The 17370-nt window shown below is 35.1% G+C and overlaps 1 protein-coding gene across 1 annotated transcript; it reads left to right on the top strand.

The window, feature by feature from the left end:
• Positions 1-10944: 10944 nt before the first annotated feature.
• LOC136067675 (uncharacterized) lies at positions 10945-11981 on the top strand. Its single transcript, XM_065773860.1, has 2 exons — positions 10945-11031; positions 11445-11981. The coding sequence occupies exons 1-2, from the start codon at positions 10945-10947 to the stop codon at positions 11979-11981; spliced, it is 624 nt and encodes a 207-aa protein (XP_065629932.1).
• The last annotated feature ends 5389 nt before the right edge of the window (positions 11982-17370 follow it).

Genomic DNA, 17370 nt, shown 5'->3' with positions numbered 1-17370 from the left:
AGTAGTTTTCTTCTCCATCACAACTTTCCTCTGAATCAGAATTCGACGAATCTGAGTCACTCAGAGTAGTGGCATAGACCTTGCCCTTTGACCTCAAATAGTTGGGACATTCCTTTTTGAAGTGTCCATGTCTATTACACTCGAAACACGTGGTTTCTTGAGAAGATTAGGAATCTCTACCATCTTTCCTTAGGAATTCTTTATTCTCCTTCCCAGAACTCTGAAATTTTTCTTTGTCACCAAATTTCCCACCGTTCTTGAGTTTCAAGAATTTTCGGAATTTCTTTACAAGATACGCCACATCTTTATCTACTGCATCCTCTTTTGAAGAGTCATGAGATACCACTCTCTCATCAATTGTTTTAAGAGCAAGAGATTTGCTCTTCTTTTGCATAGGTAGAGACAATTCATATGTCTGCAAAGAACTAACTAGCTCTTGAACTTTAATGTCGTCAAGATCTTTGCTCTCTTCAATAGCTGTTACTTTGGCACGAAAACTTTCCGGTAGTGATCGAAGGATCTTCCTTACAATTTTAGAATCCTCCGTCTTTTCTCCCAAATTGAATTTGATGACAACCACCTCGTTCAATTTACTATAAAAAGAGTCGAAGGACTCATCCTCGCTCATCTTGAGCTCCTCAAAGCGAGTGGTCAACATCTGTAGTTTTGTGTCTTTCACCTTCTTTGTTCCTTTATAGGTAGTTTCCAAAATCTCTCATGCTTTCTTAGCAACGGTGATATATGAAATTCTGTGAAATTTTTCTGGAGAGACACCACAAAAAATAGCATTCAAGGTTTTACTATTAGCATTAGTCGTCGCAAGTGCTACCTTATCCTAGGTGGATTTGGCAGCCTCTGGCTTAGTTTAACCAAATTCAACAGCATCTCACACAGCATCATCAATAGAACATAAAAATGCCCTCATTCAGACTTTCCAAAAAGCATAATTATTTCCATCCAAAAATGATGGCACATTTAAAGATTGAGACTTATCCATCTCAATGTAGGGTCAAGGATCGCACTAGGGTGATTAAACCACAACAAGTGCATCCGTTCTGATACCAATTGAAAGTTCAAATAGCATTGAAAACACTATGAATGTTTAGACTCCCATACAACAAATTACCAATTCAAGTTTTATATCAAACAATGTATGTGCGGAAAATGATAACAAGTTTATAACAGAATTAATAAACAATCTAGACCATAAATAATCACAATCACAGCAGTAATTAAATGATAAAGATAAAGGGAAGAGAGATGCAAACACAAGGACAACACACGATGTGTTATCGAAGAGGAAACTGAAGCTCTCGGCATAAAACCTCTTCGCCGGCCTCCAAGCGGTAAATAATCCACTAGAAAATGTAGTTGGGATACATGAACAGCAATAGACCCTCCAAGCCTAATCTACCCAAATACCTAAGCTCTCTAAGCTTCCTGCTCCAACGAGGTTATGCCGAACCTTTTTCTTTTCTAGCTTACCGGATTCCGCTATAACCTATAGCATCAACCAATAGTCATTAGTCCTTTCTAAACAGCTTCCCTTAGCACCAAAACAACCTTCTCACAGATGTGGGTGTGGTGGGAAAAGAATTTGGTCAAGAACCTCTCAAGGATGTATCAATGGAGAGGAAGATAGTAGAGGAATTTGAAGGGTCTCTTAGGTGAAGATTGTGGATGAGGCAATATTGTTTTCTCTAGGGTTTCTCTCTCAAAATTCTCTCTGGAAACTCTCTAAATTTCGTGAGAATGAGGGGTATTTATACTAGGGTGAGAATGAAATGTGAAACATTAGTTTTTGCCAAACAGGGCAAGTTGGTGACTTGGCCTCGTGACTTGATTGAGTCGCGAGTTCAAGCCGCGAGCTAACGGCCTAGCCAGCTTGGGACTTTTGTCCTGTAGTGCGATAGCTGGCACGACTCTTCAGCTTCTGGCATGCTTGACACGTGTACAACTTCTAGCGACTTGCAAGCCACAAGCCACTCGCGAGATCTAGTCATGAGTCCTTGTTTATTTGCACAATCTTGAGCATTTCTTCACACTCTTTCATACACTACCCTTACAAGATTCTCACATAAATACAAGGTTACTAAATGCTAAAATACAAGCAAATTTGGCACGGAATAAAGCCAACAAGATGGTTGATTACATTCAACCTTACATTGTTGATGAGTGATTGGATTATGGAAGCTTTAGGGTTTTGGATTTGCTTACTGAGTGATATTGTGGATTTAGATTGAGTTTTTGTTAATTTCTTTATATTTGCTTATTGAAATTTTAGGATTAAACTTAGTTTTTTGTGTGTAAAATTTTATGATTTAGAAAATTTTTCAATGTTTTGTCTATGATAATTCCAATAGATATCTAACACTTTGTAGAATACACAACTCAAATCTGCGTGTACTTGCAATGTTTTTATGAGCTAAAATTTTCTAAAGAAAATGTATTGTTTTGGCAACTTTTTATGCTTTAGGTCTTGATTTTGATGTGATTTTGATAAGGTAATTTTACACCTTCCAAGTGATACTGGAATTGTTTTTCTTTTGGTGGAGGCAGAGTTTGCTTTTGGTGGATACGTCCTCTCTTATTAGGTAGTTAACTTGCAACTTTTCACGCTATAATTTTTTATTTCCAAAATTTTCCTCATTGTTGTGTGCTTACTCCCTTAATATTGCCTTGGGTGGTGTTTGTTCATTTAGACCCCTTAAAACAGACTGTTTAACCTAATTAATTAACCAAGTTGATTATTAGGTTTATTATTTAGATTTAGGTTAAACAAGCATATATCATATCATGCATAAAAGCGAAAAAGTAAATAACACCACGATATGATAACCTAGGAAAACCGATGAAACGAACCATTTTAAAGTAAAAATCTGGGGAGGATTTGACCTAACTATCCTCAAGGTAAAGTAAATTCACTATAAGAGAATTGAAGTTTTTACAATCAGATTTAATCCAAAATCTATTGTTACCTCATGTAGTAATTTACTGATACGACCATGTGCAAGTTTCGAATCCACGGACTCCTTCTCTTCTTGGATTTGTAGCACACAAACTCCCACGTTTGTGACTTTGAGATCACACTTAAAGGTTTAGCAACACAAACTCTCCAGTTTGTGAGTCCAAGACCACTCTTGAAGGTTTAAATCATTAGCTATTTTTGATTTTGTTGCAGCAACTTCAGATCTACCGGTTCTAATGGTATTTACGGTAGTGACTTTGATAGAGGAAGACACCATACCTTTTAGATCTCACAAGAGCATCTCCAAAGTCTCTTAGGCTGTGTTTGTTTTGACTTCAAACTAATTTCAGAAATGCTTTTCTGTAAAATAAGCTATTTGGTTGGTCCGGAAAATTGGGTCAAACTAAAAATATTTTCAATGTTGACCGTAAAATAAAGGGACCAAGGCGGAAAACCATTTTAGTTCTCATTTTCACTTCAAACAATTTCCGTCTGAGCTCTCTCACATGCACTCGAACTAGCAAGTGCTCTCCAAGCTCCGATCCACACACCGACGAGCTCTAAGCTCCAAGCTCTAAGCTCTAAGCTTCGATCCATACACTGAGCTCCACCATCTCCCTCACGCAGTCGATCCTCTCCACGCACGATGAGTTTCCCTTTTCCATTTCTCAGTCCGATCCATATAGCTCCTTTCTCAGTCCGATCCACCCTCATTCTCAGTCCGATCCACCCTCTCATCACTTCATTTCTCAATCTGATCCATATAACTACGATCCACACACCAAAAATATAGAGAATGAAAAAGCTGACCCACCCTCAAACCCATAAACAACCCAACCTTCATCCCTCCTTCATCTCTTTTTGAAACCCAACCTTCCACTGCCGACAACCATGTCCTTTTTTATTTTCCCCTTATTTAGCTTTTTTATTATTATTATTATATATATATTTTTTGGGCTATGACTGAAATTTCACCATTTTTATTTGGTTGATAATGAGTATTGGGTGTAGCTGATGTTGAGTGGGTTGCAAAAATTTGATGTGGGTATCGTGGGTTTGGGTACAAATTTGATGTAAAAATAGTTGTTGTGGTGAGAGTTGGTTATTCGGTACAAATTTGATGTGGCTATTGTTGTTCTATAAGTTGTGAAATTTGATGTTGGTTGTGGAAAATGGGTTAAAACACATCTATTTCTTCAACTTTTGTCTTAGTTATTGTTTTGTGTTTTTTCTTTTTTTGGAAACCCTTGTTCAGTGTTTTCTAAGGTAACAAGAAAATGCAATTCATTCACCATTTTGAGTTCCCTAATTTATAAATTCTAGTCATTTCAACTTAAATGACACCTAACATATCTGTTTTTTTAACAATTTCACTCAATAATAACAGATACTTGAGAAATTCCATATAACTATATAAATCTAAACGATATCAATATATTATAAACTTGGTTTTCTTGAATTATAGTAATCCCTTTGTGTTCCAAAAACTAATTCCGAATTGTCTTGAGTTTGCAACCTTCATTTTTCTCAAAGGCAAACATAATAAAATGGGAAGTGCCTATCAAGCAAATATTACATTGTTGATGTTACAGTTATACAGAAATAGAATGCAATGTGATTTGTTCATAGGTGTAAATATTGATTGTGACGGTATTATATTGTGTACGTTGTTGATGTTACAATTATACAGAAATATATGTGCATAAAAATTTTGGTACTTGTTATCAATGTGGTTTGGATGTTTTCTGTTTATGGCTGCTTTTATTTATAGTGTAATCAATAGCATGTTTGTTTACATACCTCTTAGACCACAGTGTTTGTGATTTTTTAGATGAAGAAAAAAACCAAAGCTACAATTCTTGCTTCAGTTGCATCTATCCTCCTTGTGGGGGTTGCATTATTAAGGGAATTGTGGTGTAGACGTAGACAACTGCCTAGGGCGCCTTATGTTAATCATGCAGCTGAGAGAGAGGAATACATAAATAGTATTTTGCATGGAAGTGAGAGACATTGTGTGAATCAAATTAGGATGAAACCTATAGCTTTCCACCACTTATGTCACATCCTCACTGAGGGAGAGCACGTACGCCTGACTATTCATATGTCTGTTACGGAGCAAGTGTTCATTTTCTTACACATTATTAGTCATAATGTAAGGTTTAGTGTAATGGGTAGTTGGATCTATAGATCAACTGAAACTGTTCATAGATACTTCAAGGTCATCCTTAGGCGGGTCATGAAATTATATAGAACTCTAATAAGATTGCATAGAAAAGATACACCCCTAGAGATAAGGAATAGCAGAAGGTTCTACCCATATTTTAAGGTAAATATTGCGACTTGCGTATTTTTGTAAATTGTGAAGATTTGTGTAATTTTAAACCATTATGTCTGTCGAAAATTAGGATTGTGTTGGAGCAATAGATGATACACATGTTCGTACATCTGTGCCACCTGAAATACAAGGAAGATTTTGTGGTCGCAAAGATGGAACCACGCAAAATGTGTTAGCTGCCATTAGTTTTGACTTAAAGTTTACTTATGTATTGGTTGGATGGGAAGACAGTGCACATGATTCACGTGTGTTAAATGATGCATTTACTAGGCCAGGGGGATTTTCAATTCCCGATGGTATTATACGATTACTTCACCTTTTTGGTTTATTAGTTTAATAAATATTGTGCGTTTTCCTAAGCATAGTAGTGATTTGGTTTTATTTTTGAATATATGCAGGTAAATATTATCTTAGGGTGATGCTGGGTATGGTAATAAAAATGGAATATTGTCATCTTATCGGAGTGTGCGATATCACTTGAAAGAGTTTAGTGATCGTCCTCCTGAAAATGAGCAAGAATTGTTCAACCTTTGACACTCTTCATTGAGAACTACCATTGAGCGAGGGTTTAGAGTGTTGAAGAAACGTTTTCGAGTGTTGGATGCAGAACCATTTTGGTCTTTTGAAACCTAAGTGAAATTAGTGTTAACATGTTGTGTAGTTCATAATCACATTATGGGGGTTGAACCAAATGACCATATTATGGAAGATGTAATGAACCGAGTAGAGTCTAGTGACCCCCAACAAGAAACACAGTCATGTCGGGAGCTTGTTGAAGACAGTAGATCGTGGAATGCTAAGAGAGATGAGATATGCCAAGCTATGTGGCCTGATTATACCAGGAGTGGAGAGTAGTACTTTATTTAGATTTCTATGATTGTAATATGTGTTTTTTTTTTTGGTAAAGACAATGTATTTACTATAGACTTCTAGTGGTGTAATAAAAAGGTATTTTTAGCATTACATTGTTATTTGATGGTATTACATTGTCATTTCTAGTGTTAGCATGTTTCATTCTGTTGTGCACATTTATAAGCGTGGTTGTATGTATGTTTGATTTGTTGTTCATATTTCGAGCGTAATTACTAAATGCTACTCTCATTTTTAAATGCTACTCTCACTATACAATTTTCATATGTAGTAATGTCAAAGGCCAAAGAGAAGGTGAGCAGCAGCAAGCAGTTCAAGTGGCTGTCGCCTATGCATGAAATGATACTTAGGATACTTGCGCAGGAGGCTGCAAAGGGCAACAAGCCATCTAGCACCTTCAAGGCAGGCTCCTTTGCTCTTGTAGCAAAGGAGATAATTGCCTAATTTGCAGTTGAGTGCCACCCCTCCTATGTTGACAATCGGATGCGGACTCTAAGGACTAAGTGGTCAACTATTCAGACTCTTAGAAAGAAGAGTGGTTTTGGCTTGGATGATAACCTAAAAATGATAACATGCGACGTGAAGACATACCAAGAAGAAGTCATGGTATGGCTTCCAACTATATTTTCTTAATATAAATGATAATATATGTTTTTTCCTTTTATATGAAATTTATAGTGTCATTCTTTTTAGGATTCCATTGCTTTTATAAGGTTATTCAAATATAAGTTTCATGTGTGGATCTATTGTAAAATCTGGTCTTAGCATTTGTGCATTGTATTTTCTGTTGTACTTATCTTGAAAATCATGAGTTATGTCTCCTGTTCCTTAACAGATTTTTTTGTTTATCACTAACCTAAATCATTTAATGGCATCTATATTGAACTGAATATTGAATTTATGAGTGAAGTGATTATTGCATTGTTATTATACGTTCTTTTTTCCCTTACAGGCGCATCGAAAGCGTGCGGAGTATCTAAACAAAAAAAATTGAGATCTATGATGAATTAGCTATTGTTGTGGGGAAGGACACAGCCATGGGTGGCTTTTCTAAGTCCTATGTGGATATTGAGAATGAGCTAGACAATGGGGACAGTGCTGAGTTTGTTGCATACAATGTAGAGGAATGTGTGGTTAAGAAAGGGAAGAATGCAATCGAGTCATCCACCACTGGGTCGGGAATTTCCAAGTCTCGCAAAAGAGGGCGTGCACCTTCTAATGCTGATGATAGTGTGCTGACTGATCTGTCTGATCAACTGAAGGAAATAGTTGTGGCTTTGAAAGAAATCAATCGGGGCCCAGTGGATTACACAGCTCTTTACAATGAGGTCATGGCTATGATGGCGGATGGGTATAGTGAAGACATGCTCACAACTGCGTTTGACCATCTTTGTGAAAATGAAAAGGCAGCACGAGGATTTCTAGCCAAGAATGCTAGGTTGAGAAAGCTGTGGTTGGATGGTTTTTTGTTCTTACAACTTTGAGTTGTCTATTTCATGTTGACTGTAACGGTAGCTTTAGGAATTAACTTTTGTTGTAGTACTAATATTGACCTACCATTTGTATTATATATGTAGTCTTTTGTATTATTGGGACGATACAATTGCCCAAATTATGTATTTGTACTATTCAGATACTACGAGTAGGTATCATTTTTGTACACCATGGAGGTGTAATGCCAATGGTGAACGATTGATGTGGCTGTTTTTATATAAATTTTATGGGTATATTCAAATGATTATTTTTGATGTTGAAGTAGATGATTATTTTTGTACTGTTACAGATATGTCTAGGCAATGCAGGTGTTTGAATTTGGATGATTATTTTTGATGTTGAAGTGGATGATTAGTTTTGTACTGTTATAGGTTTGTATAGGTAATGCAAGTGCTTGAATTTGTAAGGCATTTCATATTTTCCGTAAAATGATCCACAAACCAAACATGGGAATTGATTTTCCGTAAAAAACGCATTCCATTTTTTGTAAAATGTTTGACCGAACCAAACATGAGAATTGATTTTCTGTAAAACGGAAAGTATTTTCTGTAAAATGATTGAACAAACCAAACACCATAATTGATTTTTCATAAAACGAATTCCGAGGTAGCCAAACAGCCTGAATACATATTCCTTTTCCCGAAAATAGTATTTCCGAAAAATATTTATTTTCTGGAAAATATTTTACGAGAACCAAACACAGCCTAAGAGGTCTAAAAACATAGTTAGGGTTTTCCTTTATATACTAGAAGTGTTTCACTTGAAACCCAAAATGTTTAAGCAGGGTTTGGACTGAGCTAAAATAGAGTTTTGTAGAAATTTCATGTATGTGATTTTCGATCGGTCAGCTTTCACTGAATTTGAACTCTCTTTTCTGTAGCTTGAATGTTCTTGTATTTTGACTTGTAGTACCTTGAGCATTGTCTAATAAACTCTATAGACTCTAAGATCTATATCTAGACAAGTTTGTGCTTACAGTTTGCTAATTGTTCTAAATGTTTAGAATCTAACAAGTGGTCATACTGTTGCGGTAACGTTTCACAACAAATATTTTGTTGTAATAAATTATAGCAACAATATTTTTTGTGCAATAAATTTTTTGTTGCTTTGTGTAAATCCTTATACTTAAACACGATCAAAGAAGAATCCACTTGTACACCAATGGAATGTCTCCTCCAAAATACTCCCAATACAATGAAAATGAGGCGAAGAAAGAGTAGAACTCCAATAATCCAAGCAACCTTTCTTGAATTTTTGGTTTTACTTCAACTTCCCATTTCATCAAATGCTGAGATGTGAAGATGAATATCTCCAATTAACTCATTATTAGATGAATGTCTCCAATTAACTCATTATTAGATGAGGGTGACCAGAGATGCACAAGTTTTCCTTCGTAAATTAAATATCCATTATTGTAAGAGAAGCTCCACAGTAACAGTCGCTTACACAATTTAATCTGCATTCTTCAATGGTTTTGACAGCTGGATGTTGTTGTGCTCTTGTAAAGCGCATGATGGATATCATGAGAAAGTTGTCATTTGAGCATTGAAAAAGGTTTCTTCTCTCACACCCACTACTGCAGTAGGATAAGTTCTAACTTTTTGGATCCTTTGATTGAATCCTTCAAGGCAATCACAAAGAGAAACATTCTGCTCATTGCAAATGCCATTGTCCCCGAAAATACCCACAACATCACAAAGTTGCATAAGTGTCTTCCAAATTGTCTTCCAAACCGAGTTCCATTGGTATAAATCCCCATCCCATACTAAGAGAATGAGTTCCAAAGTGACATTCAAAACAAATCTTGCAAATTTGTATGGGGAACAACGGCATATATAAAATAGCTTTGATTCTCCTCGGAAACATAGGACATGTTTATGTACTTGATGCTAGGATCTTTCTTAGACACAGACCTACCATACTTACTATGATACGCAGCCATGTGTTAGTAGTCCTTCTCATAATATTGCCCCAAATTACTTGTTCCATTTTTTTTTTCTACTTCTAATTCAGAAGAGAACACTCTGTAAAATGGATTATCTAAACTTCCCAATGAAATTAAAAAAATTAAAATTATATGTTTCATTGGTAAGGGGGTTGAAACCCTAGAATATCTTAGTCTCTAGCGACCATGTATCAGATAAATTGTTAAAAGACTCCCAATGAAATTAAAAAAATTAAAATTATATGTTTCATTGGTAAGGGGGTTGAAACCCTAGAATATCTTAGTCTCTACCGACCATGTATCAGATAAATTGTTAAAAGACTCTCATTTTATAAAGGACAAGGATTTCCTACAAACATGTTTGTAGGAGTTACTGCAGACAGTGTTACGTGGCAGCATGTGAAGCTAACATCTGTCCTAGACCATGTGCATGTCACATGACCAGCCAAAGTCACCAAATTCACTTAACCCCAACCCCAACCCAAGTAAAACAAAACAAAATTCCAACCATTTCTCTTTGCCGGTCCACCCCCCCCCCCTAAAAAAAAAAAAAAAACCTTCAACACCACCACTACCACCATGGTTGTCAGTTGTGGATGTCGGTGAATGAAGAAAAGAGAAAGAAAGAAGAAAAGAGAGGAGAAGTGACACTGGTGAGAGAAAAAGAAAGAAGAGTACAGTGAGAGAGATAAGAGAAGTAATAAATAAATAAATAAATTTATAAGATTTGAACTACCGAGCGCTCTCATTTTTTAGAGCGCACTGTAGCAAAATTGTAAATTTTTTAAGATATAGCATATTTGATGGAGCAACATTTTATGGTTTTAGATGCTAAAAAATAGCATTTATAACATTTACAATATTTGTTGTGAATGCTCTTAACATATGTAATAATATGAACCTTTAGCTTTTAATAAAATCATATGCTTAATTATAAAAAACAATTTACTACTATAACATCATTACACTTCTTTTATTAATATTAAACAAGTACATAATTATATAATTATATATGTAAAGTAATTGCAACTTTGTTAGAATCATCTAATCAAAGTGACAATTTAATACTATCTCCAAAAACAAAATGACACATTAATAAAGGAACTTTTACTATGAGCAATACAAGAGATTACTGTAAACTAAGAAAGATTTAAGTTACACATCAAAAAGGGATTATATATATAAGGGCCACTGCAAATACTAGGGTTTTTGGGTTCTAATACAAGGGTTTTAACAAGATGCGTGGTCAGGTTATGTGGATTATCATATCAAGCAGCTGGGGCATAGTCACCGTCACCGTCATCGTCATCGTCATCATCCCCATCACCTTCCATGGATGCAGTTGTTAGAGATACTGAGCAAACAAGGAAGACAAAGCAACAACAAGCTTTGAATTCTGGCCTCAGCAAAGAAGATGAAGTCTAACAGCTACTTCTCCAACGGTCACTTGAAGTAGACTCAAAACGATGTCGCTTGAATAAAAGGAATGGTTAATGAAACGTTGTGTTTTAAAAAGGAGTGAACTCATGTTAGTGGAAACGGTGCGTTTCACACTAACACAAAACGTCACCGTTTTGATATCATCTCCTTCACTGGTTCAATCCTCAGCCTCCACGTTCAAGCTTTGCTCTGTTATTTCCAGAACTCAAAACTGAAGGCAGTTACATACCTGATCATAACTGCCTTCCTTGATTAGTGGAGGTTGTTAGTTTGGGTTGTTACAAAACCGTTATAATTAAGCTTCCATAGTTGTTGACTGTGTATGTATTCTCGAGCTCTATAAATAAGAGCTCAGTGTTATGTATATGGTTNTGTTACACGACTTTGTGCAGGTGCTTCCAGAAAGACAACGTCAGCCAACAAGAACAAAGGACCAGCAAGTCCGTTGGCAACCTCCTTCAACGATGAAGTTTAAAATAACCTTCGATGGGGTTGTATTTAAAGAAGAAAAAAGGGCGGGGTTGGGTGTGGTGATAAGAAACCACCAAGGTCAAGTCCACGCATCTTTGACTGAGAATGTAGCGCTCCCACCGTCCATCATGGAAGTTGAAGCTCTAGCAGCTATCCGAGTGGTGTCCTTTGAAGTTGAGTTAGGCGTGTCTTCTATCATCATTGAGGGAGAATTTGAAGTAGTTATCAAAGCCATGAGGAGCGAGGAGGAATCACTGTCAACATATGGTCATCTGATTGCTGCAGCAAGACAGATTATGGATAGCTTCAGCAGCTTAAGTTTCACGCATACTCATAGGCAGGGTAATAATTTGGCACATAACCTTGCTAGACATGCTAGACATGTTAGCAGTTATCTTGTATGGAGGGAGGATGTTCCACCACAGTTACAAAGTGTACTTCAAGCCGATTTTGGCTAGTTTGATATAATGAAAGCTTATGATCTGGTTTCTCAAAAAAAAAAATGGTAATATAATGAGTAAGTCTTTATTTTATGCAGGTGTTATTAGTAAGATCACCTACTAATAATAATAATAATAAATAAATAAATAAATAAATAAACAAACGCAGGATTTAAAAAAAATAAAATAAATAAACTACTTCAAGTCTTCAAGGCCTAACGGCTAGCCAGAATAGAATGTAGAAGTACGCCCTGCGACCCCCAGCCCGTAACAAATAAGAAACAGAACAAAAGGAAAGAGAACAAAAAGTCAAAAACACATCTGCATAATCAAAAGAAAGAGAACAAAACTATAACTCAGTTGGTTAGTCCTCAGTTCAGATAAGAGTCTTCAGATGTGATCAGATGATTATTGATTCAGATCAGAGGAAGCTAGTAGAGAGAAAGAATGAGAGAGGAGAAGAGCAAGAGCAGAGACTTGAGAGAAGAGGCAGAGAGCAATAATGAGAAATAGAAAGGGTAATAATTTTAGGGATTTGATATTTTTTATGGTGTAAAAACCATTTTCGTCCCTATATTTTCACGCGATTCCCACTTTGGTCTCTAACTTTTTTTTTTCCCACTACTTTTAGTCCCTAGCCTGGAAAATGTGTCTCGTTTTTGTCATTGTCGTTACATCAGAGATGAAAATTGCACAGGTGGCAAATGGCATAAGTTAAGAACATTAAAATAATAATAAAAATTTTATTTTATTAAAAAATGCCATGTCAGCATCTAAATTAAAAAAATTATTAATTTTAACTAAATAAAAAAAATTAAAAACAGAAATGAAAACCAAATATTACATTAATTGAGATCTAAATGTGTCTTGGACAAGAACACAAACCCAGATTTAAGAACACAAAATTAAAATCCAAAAATCACAAACCTAGAAACACAAACATAAACTCAACAACAGATCTTCCTTGTCAACCAAACACAAAAGCAACAAACACAAAACACAAATCCAGCAACTGACGTGGAAGAAGATAAACAGAATCCGTCATTGTGTGCTCATCTATGTAATCCTCTAAGATCTTGTTCAACTCCATGGCCATATTATAAAATATAAAGCAAATGCACTCAGGAACAAAGCAGAGATTAGTAGACTCACCCTAAATCAAAAGGAAGAGCGACACGTAGAGCAGCTCCCGACGGTGATCGGCAGCAGCCTTATGGTAATCAGAGATCCAGATATTGGATTTCTTGCTGAGATAGGAGCACCAGCTGGTGTAGTTCCTGAGGAGCTTCCTCCCGAACTTGCGCAAAACGATGGCGTCGATGTTGTCTAGGGGAGGAGAGATTGCATCTGAGCATTGGCGAGGTGGAGGATGAGGTGGAAACGTTATCGCTTTGGAAGCCGAAGAAGAGGGCGAGCTAGTCTAGGAGGTCCATATGTGGGGCCCATTGGTTGTGCGGCGGCTTCCTGAGGTCGCCGATGGCTTGGAGCGCGGTGGTAATGGCTCAGACCTCCAGGAATCTAAGCGATGGGTGCTCCACGAGGAGGTTGTGGATGGGAATTATCATTAGCATTATATATATTGTTCTGCTCTCTCAATGTCTGTCACTGTGTTTGAATTTTGTGCTTGTTGCTTTTGTGTGTGATTGACAAGGAAGATCAGTTGCTAAGTTTGTGTTTGTGTTTTGTGATTTTTGGACTTTAATTTTGTGTTCTTAAATCTGAGTTTGTGTTCTTGTACAAGACATACTTAGATCTCAATTAATGTAATTTTTGGTTTTTATTTTTGTTTCTAATTTTTTTATTTAGTTAAAATTACTAAATTAACTTTTTTAAGTTTAGATGCTAACGTGGCATTTTTTTAATGCTAAAATAAAAAATTTTATTATTATTTTAATGTTCTTAACTTATGTCGTTTGCCACCTGTACAATTTCCGTCTTTAATGTAACGACAAGGACAAAAACGAGACGCATTTTCCAGGATAGGGACTAAAAGCGGTGAAAAAAAAAAAGTTAGGGACCAAAGTGGGAATCGCATGAAATGTAGTGACAAAAATAGGTTTTACGCCATTTTTTATTTGTTGTGATTTGTGACTGTTTTGTGGTTAATTTCTTTGATCGGATTTTGTAGTTTATCTTATTGAATTTTGGTTTATCAAGAGGATAATGATGTTATTTTTGGGACAATTGATTTTGTTTAGACCAAACAATTTTTTGTGGTACCAATGTTTAACAAGATATACTAGAATTTTTGTTCTTTAGTTACAAGAATGTGCCAAATTTTTTTAAATTCATCTTAAACTAATTTCTTTTTTCCTACCTACCCCTACTTGTTCAAAATTTTGGGGCCTCCCTTCCACTTCGGGGCCTTAAGCAATGCCCTAATTAGCCTAGTAGAAGGGTCAGTCTTGCCACAGCGAAAACATGCTTTCAGGTTCCATGCCCTCCACTATCTGTAACAACCTTCTATCTTATATTAATTTATTTTAGTAAATTTATTATTTTGCTATTTTTCTATCTGTACAAAATAGATGAAACTACATTATTAGTCCCTGAAGTTTATCTTGTGAGTGCAATTGATCCTTTAAGTTTCAAGTAAGTACTATTGGTCCTTCACGTATATAAAATGAGTGTTTTTAGTCCTTTTATTAACTACAGTTAGTATTACTGTCTATGTGGCTAACAAAACAGTGACATGACATCTATTCAACTAATGTGGCATTCTTTTAATAAAAATATTATAAAATTGAATTTACACGTCATAATCCCCACAGCTGATTGAATCAACTATTTCTTTGAAAACCAAAACATAGCTCACCTAGCTTTCTCTTGTTTCCTCTTGAAAATCAAATTGAATCAACTATTAATTTAGCAGCTAATTGTTTTTCTTCCACGAAAAGTCTTCAACTTAAAATACAATAGTCGCTAACCTGTGCGATGTACAGAAAAACTACCAATTTTTTCCAAATGATGTTACATTAGCTATTGGAATTTAGCATCGATTCTCTAGTAGCATGTTCTTATTTTTCAATTTCATTTATTTCATGTATTTTTTTTTTTTTTTTGCTGAATCCGAACTCTATAACTATTAGGACTCTATATATATATAGTTGATTATTATTAGATTTTTTTTTTTTCACGGCTGTTCAATTTCTAGGTTTATTGCTATTTCCTTTCTCTTCATTCTTTTCCTCCATTCAATTAGGGTTAAGGTATGGTATTCGTTTACCTCTGTGATAATCTATGTACATCTGATTTCTAACTATTTTAGTGTGGATTTCTTAACTTTTTTTTTGAATTTTAGTTATATGTTTTTGTGTGTGGAAACTAGCTATGGGTTTGAATTTGTTTAGTGGAAACTGAGTGAGATGGAGTTATCAGCTTGCTTCCTGATAATCTTAGCAAAATTGGTGTGGAGTACGTTGAGGTTAGTTATTCATTACATTGTTCATACTAATTATATGTCTTTTTTTTCTTTTTTTTTTCTTTACATTGTGTTTAAATCTGCTTTTATGCTATGGTGCAATGGATTTTTTCTTCTTTTCTTTTGCGTTTGTGATGAAGAAATTGCTGTATATATATGTTTCCTTTCGTAGATATAAATTAATTTTCTGTAACATTTTCTTCTTTGGTATATATTTGTTGTTAGAAGTATGGCTTTGATTATGTGTGGTTTATATGTAAAATTTGTATATTGACGTCTTGAATTGAGGTTGATTTTGGGTACAGTTGAGACTTTTTAAGGGGTTGGGGTTTCATCCAATATTTTCTCAGCTAACTTATTAAAGTCTTGGATCCCAATTCCTTATTAGTTTTTCCAATCTTAGTTTGATATGTAGGTCCTCTGTCAACTTCTGGTCTGTAATGTATCTAGCCTTCTAAATTCTAATGTCATCATCTTATTCCTTTCATTGCAAATTGAACCAAATTCAATGGAAATCCCCCACTTGGGTTTTGCCATGTTTATGGGTTGAAAATATATATCTGGGTTTTTGGTAATGCTGGGATCTGACTTTGGTTTGGGATATATTATATCTATGAAATTAATGGGCAGCAATGCATGTATTGGTGTGTAAAATTGTGTGCCCAATGCATTGGACAATATGGAGATGCTGTGAATGGCACATTTGAGGTTGTTTTGAGGCATACGACCTTTATCATGCCTATAAGGTAAGGAAGAATGGTTAGAGAGATGAGAGTGCCAAAAAAAAGGCGCTACTGTTTTCCCAATTAGGTAATAGTTAATAGGATGAACCTGTGGAAACATTGTGAATGTGGTTTTTTTTTTTTTTTTTTTTTTTTAGCTCACATAGTGAATGATGGGACCCATGTGAAAATTGATACATATTTAGAAATGCGGATTAGGAAAAAGGAAATAAGTTGAACTAGGGGAAACATTATGAAAAATGTATCTTGGTCTCATCTCACATATTGAATGACCAAGTGTAAATTGCATAATTGCTAGAAATGTGCAAATACACATACTTTGATAGTGGTCAGTTTTACTACAGAAACCTAAGAAAAGATCTATGTTGTTTGTGAGGTAAATTAGTATTGTATTAATTTGTGTATGTGTGTGGTGAGACTTTTTTTTTTTTTTTTGGTGATGAAGAAGAACCAGACATTCATGATCCTATGTTCTATTTTCATTTTACTTTTGAATCTATAATAGTCTCAAGTCAAAGTTTCTTTATTGTCTATTTTTAACCTCTTGGACTTTGTCCTTTGTTATTTTTTAAGCATAAAAATACACCGGTATAGCAATTGATCTCATTTTGTGCAGCTCCCAAAAAAAAAACTTGGATCTAACAAGACTAACCTGTAGTGACTAACATATACCCATGCACAAAAAAGACCTCTTTTAGATAACCAAGTAGTACCAAATACCAATCCTTATTTTTTTAATTAAAAAAAAAAATCAAATAGTATCATTGTGTGTGTCAAGAGTTTTTTTTTTTTTTTTTTTTTTTGTTGTGATGTAGGACACAATTTACTATTTAATTATTGTAATTTATTATTTTTGGTATTTTTATGTAAAAAAACGTTATTTTTGGTTTAGATGATTTATTTCCTTGTTTTTAGGTGCATTTAATGTTTTTTAGGTCAAATTTGATTCCTGTTATGGTTAGGTATCAATTAGGAGTTAATTTAGATTATATTTTCTTGTCAATCAAGTTTTAAGGAGCCCTTAAATAGGCCCCAAAGTCTGTAAACGTTTTTTTCGATAGACTATTATCAATAAACACAGACTTTTGTCAATTTTCTCTTCTGGTGGATTCCAGTTTTATCTCCTTGTGGATTCAGGGAACCCCTCGTGGATTCGAGGTTTACTACCAGAAACTAACAGTTTAGTTTCTGTTTCATCAAGAGAGCATCGTGTGTGCTTCTCTTCAGGCTTCTGCGACATCAG

The sequence above is a fragment of the Quercus suber genome, unplaced genomic scaffold (assembly GCF_002906115.3).
Source record: "Quercus suber isolate HL8 unplaced genomic scaffold, Cork oak 2.0 scaffold_81, whole genome shotgun sequence".
In the NCBI taxonomy this organism is placed as follows: Eukaryota; Viridiplantae; Streptophyta; class Magnoliopsida; order Fagales; family Fagaceae; genus Quercus; species Quercus suber.
The sequence above is the reverse complement of the archived record's forward strand: the minus strand, read 5'-3'. Positions and strand labels throughout refer to the sequence as shown.